This window comes from Cariama cristata, unplaced genomic scaffold (assembly GCF_000690535.1).
Source record: "Cariama cristata isolate BGI_N322 unplaced genomic scaffold, ASM69053v1 scaffold12960, whole genome shotgun sequence".
Taxonomy (NCBI): Eukaryota; Metazoa; Chordata; class Aves; order Cariamiformes; family Cariamidae; genus Cariama; species Cariama cristata.
This window is the reverse complement of record NW_009594136.1, coordinates 28725-32041: the sequence shown is the minus strand read 5'-3', so window position 1 is coordinate 32041 and position 3317 is coordinate 28725. Positions and strand designations below refer to the sequence as shown.

At 38.5% G+C, this 3317-nt stretch overlaps 1 protein-coding gene across 1 annotated transcript in view; it reads right to left on the bottom strand.

Moving 5' to 3' along the window:
• Positions 1-262: 262 nt before the first annotated feature.
• SOCS5 (suppressor of cytokine signaling 5) overlaps positions 263-3317 on the bottom strand; it is a 3469-nt gene continuing 414 nt past the window's right edge. Inside the window, exon 2 of the mRNA XM_009696857.1 lies at positions 263-3316. Coding sequence (XP_009695159.1) covers positions 2092-3316 — 1225 coding nt within the window. The 3' untranslated portion in view covers positions 263-2091. The remainder of the gene's footprint in view (position 3317) is intronic.

Here is a 3317-nt window from a genome sequence, read left to right as displayed (position 1 = left end):
CCCTTCAGGTGCACTGTGAGTTCAAGAAAAATGACACCACCATTGATGTAGAAGTTTTAAGCTCTACCAACATAAATGTATACATTACTTAAGTTCAGATGAAGTCGTCACATACTTTGGTTTATCATAGCTTGGGAGAAATATTTGATAGAACAGAAATTGCACCTCTCCACTGTAAAGTTGTTTACTAAAAAATACCCCAACATGAATTGACAGTATTCTTTGGTAAAAACAGGACATTTGGCCAGTTTGCCTGTACATCTCTCTACCAAAATAGTCTAAAAGTGAACAAATGCCACTGCTGTACTGTCAATTTACAGGAATAACCATTCCTTACTCAGTGGGGAGTATCAAAACATCAAGCCTAGCAGTTAGCTATATAACAAGTTGAAACACCTTCAGCAACCATTTCAGGGGATCAATGATGTTTTAGAATACTTTTTGCTTAACATTTATCCTTTATGTTACAAAAACTGTAAAATGCTCTATGCCTGCAAACAAGTACATTACTTTGCAGTGACTACAGAAACATTATTCAATGGTGTACACCGTCAGGTTTCTGACAAGCATGGAACAAAACCCAGGAATATGTGCTGACCAACCAATATTCAACTGCACACTATTTGTGCATTACCTATACTAAGTACTACAAAAAGCCTATTAAAAATTCAGTTAACTGCTACAAGGTACGTGAATATATAAAAACAGAGCAGATATACAAGTATAACACTGAACATACTGTACTTTATTAGCACAAAAAGCCAGAACAAGGCACAGCAAGCAGAAAAATACATCAATAGAAGGGTTAGTGTAGCATACAAGAAGAACGTTTATTGTACTTGCAGCCAAAATGTTCCCTACCTCGCACAGGTCACTGCCATAGAGAAGTAAGTAGTAACGTACTGTAGCAGCCGGTAAAGAAACTAGGGAGCACTCATAATTGGTACAAAACATTAAACAGGGATCAGGGCATTCCAACAAACTTTTAGTGCAAAAATGTCTAAGACAGAACTATTTTAAGTTCCATCTCCAATTAAATAAGCAAACAGAACTTAGAATCTTGTTTCCAAGTAATCTGTTGAAACTATAATCAGTGCATATTACTTTAAAACATTTTTAAAAGCGCAAATGGAAAGATATTTACAAATAAAGTGTAACAGTACCTTTGAAACCTGACATTTATTTCAGCTATGTCAGATTTTGTATTCTGATTATAATTCAACTACTTGTAATTGTCTCCATAAAAATATCAGATGACTTTAAATAATTAAACATTTTTTCTCTTCACTATTACCTTCCATTGTAAGTTACCAGCAGTCACACAACTAATTTCTGTTTTAGAAAAAAACACCACCTTTTGTTTCATAGCAATAATCTAATCCTGAGTCCTGCCACTGAATCAGTAATTCACATTGGAAGGTATTTAACTGTCTAAACCAGTATCACTTTGCCTAACAATGCCACTTAAATCTCCAAGTGTTTAAAATAGAATTACAGTACTGAGCAGGCATATTCAAGTCTTAATGATTAGGAAACCTTATACACTGAGAAAAGCATGATTCATCTGTTAGCATCAAAACACCATTAACTCTTAATGGACTGCTTCTAACTGCTCTTCATTAAAAGAAAATACTCTTATTCACTAGTATTTGGAAACTTGTTTGTAAGCTAAATTAGTACTTTTAGTGGAAAGTTTTCAAGAAGATAATTTTAAAAAAATACTTCAAATATGAGCAAAAATACTCCTCTAATAAAGCCTTACTTTATTAGCATTACATGAATGCCCCATGGAAAATGCCTCATAGTTTCTTCATCCAATTACTACAGCTATAAAAGGGAAATAAAATATTTAGAAATTAGCAAAAATATTTTCATTAGGCCTTAATGAAAAACGTGCAGAGTTGTGTCTGCTTATTGTTTCCAAGAGGCATCACAACTTAGTTTGATTAACAGCAGGCAGCATCTGACAGGATACTAACACTCAGCTTAAATAGGATATTGCAGAAAAGCTAGACATTGTTGGTGTACTCACTGTAGTTAAACTGTAACACACAAAAAAAGCATATTCTAGAAGCTTATTCCGATTTCCATTTACTTTGTTTTTATAGGTTCCCGCTCCAGCCATCGCACCCTGACTTTTTGTTTATAGTGATACTCCTTTAGAAAGTCTTGCAACATTGAGGGCAGAGGAAGGTCATCAATTCCATCATACGTAGTGCACCTGCAGATTACTGCCCGGCAGATATACTGCAGACTAAAGGGGAAAGTCCTGTTCAGAGATACAGTAAGTAACGGTTCAAAGAACATGCAAGAGCTAGGGTCTTTGTAGTGTTCCAGAAGCCCCGTAACAGTGGAGGAGTGAAACACACAGGGATCATGGGCATCGAAACTAAAGTTGTGATTCCACTGCTCAATGCGTGCATGTAGCGATCGGTTATAACGACGGAAGCTCACAGAGAAGAGGTAGTCCTCTTGCGCAGAATCCCTGAGCAAAAAAGTGCCTTCGGGTTTACCCTCCAGAAGCGCTTCTGCTTCATAGCGGTCCATCACACCCCAGTAACATGGGTTACCTGTGATCTGAAGTAAGTCTGGCACAAGGCAATGGATGTAATCAATCTGAGTATGCACCTTCCAAGCCCCTTGCCTGCTGATGTGGCCATGGCTCTCTCCAGACATCTGACGCTGCTTCTGCTTGCGCGACTGCAGACAAAGCGTTGTTGTGTCCTCTTCAGAGTCACAGTGTCCTGGAGGTGTTACATTTTTGTCCCCGGTCAGCTCAGTCATACCAGGGGCTAACTTTGGTCCCAGTTTATACAATGGATTAACCTGTGCTGTAGCTTCAAAAGTATGTATTTGGGCATTGGGAGGGGGATCAACCCCTTCTTCAATACTAAGTCTACGTCTCTCTCTGAGCCTGTCTTCTTCATCTTCTGTGGAAACTAAGGAAGGATCAAATGTGTCAAAAAAAGTTGAATGAGGACTCACAGGCGCTGTGTGTTGTTTAATCAGATGCCACTTCTGAGCCAGATCTGAGCCTGCAGGAAAAGGACATTTCTCAAGCATTAGTTCAGAGAGATGGATCTTTCTTTTGTTAGAAAACAGAGGTTTGGACTGCTTGCTGTAAGTTCTCATGGGAAAACACAGCCCAACAGTATCTTGTAGACGCTGTCGCAAAGAACGACTACCTACTGTTCTGTTTGATACCGCATCCATATCATGGACAGAACTCACCCCATACCTTCTTTCCCTCCTCTGCAAACCACTTCGTGTTCTACCAAATCTTTTTTCAGTATCCAAGGAGCTCTGGGTTTTGGTAG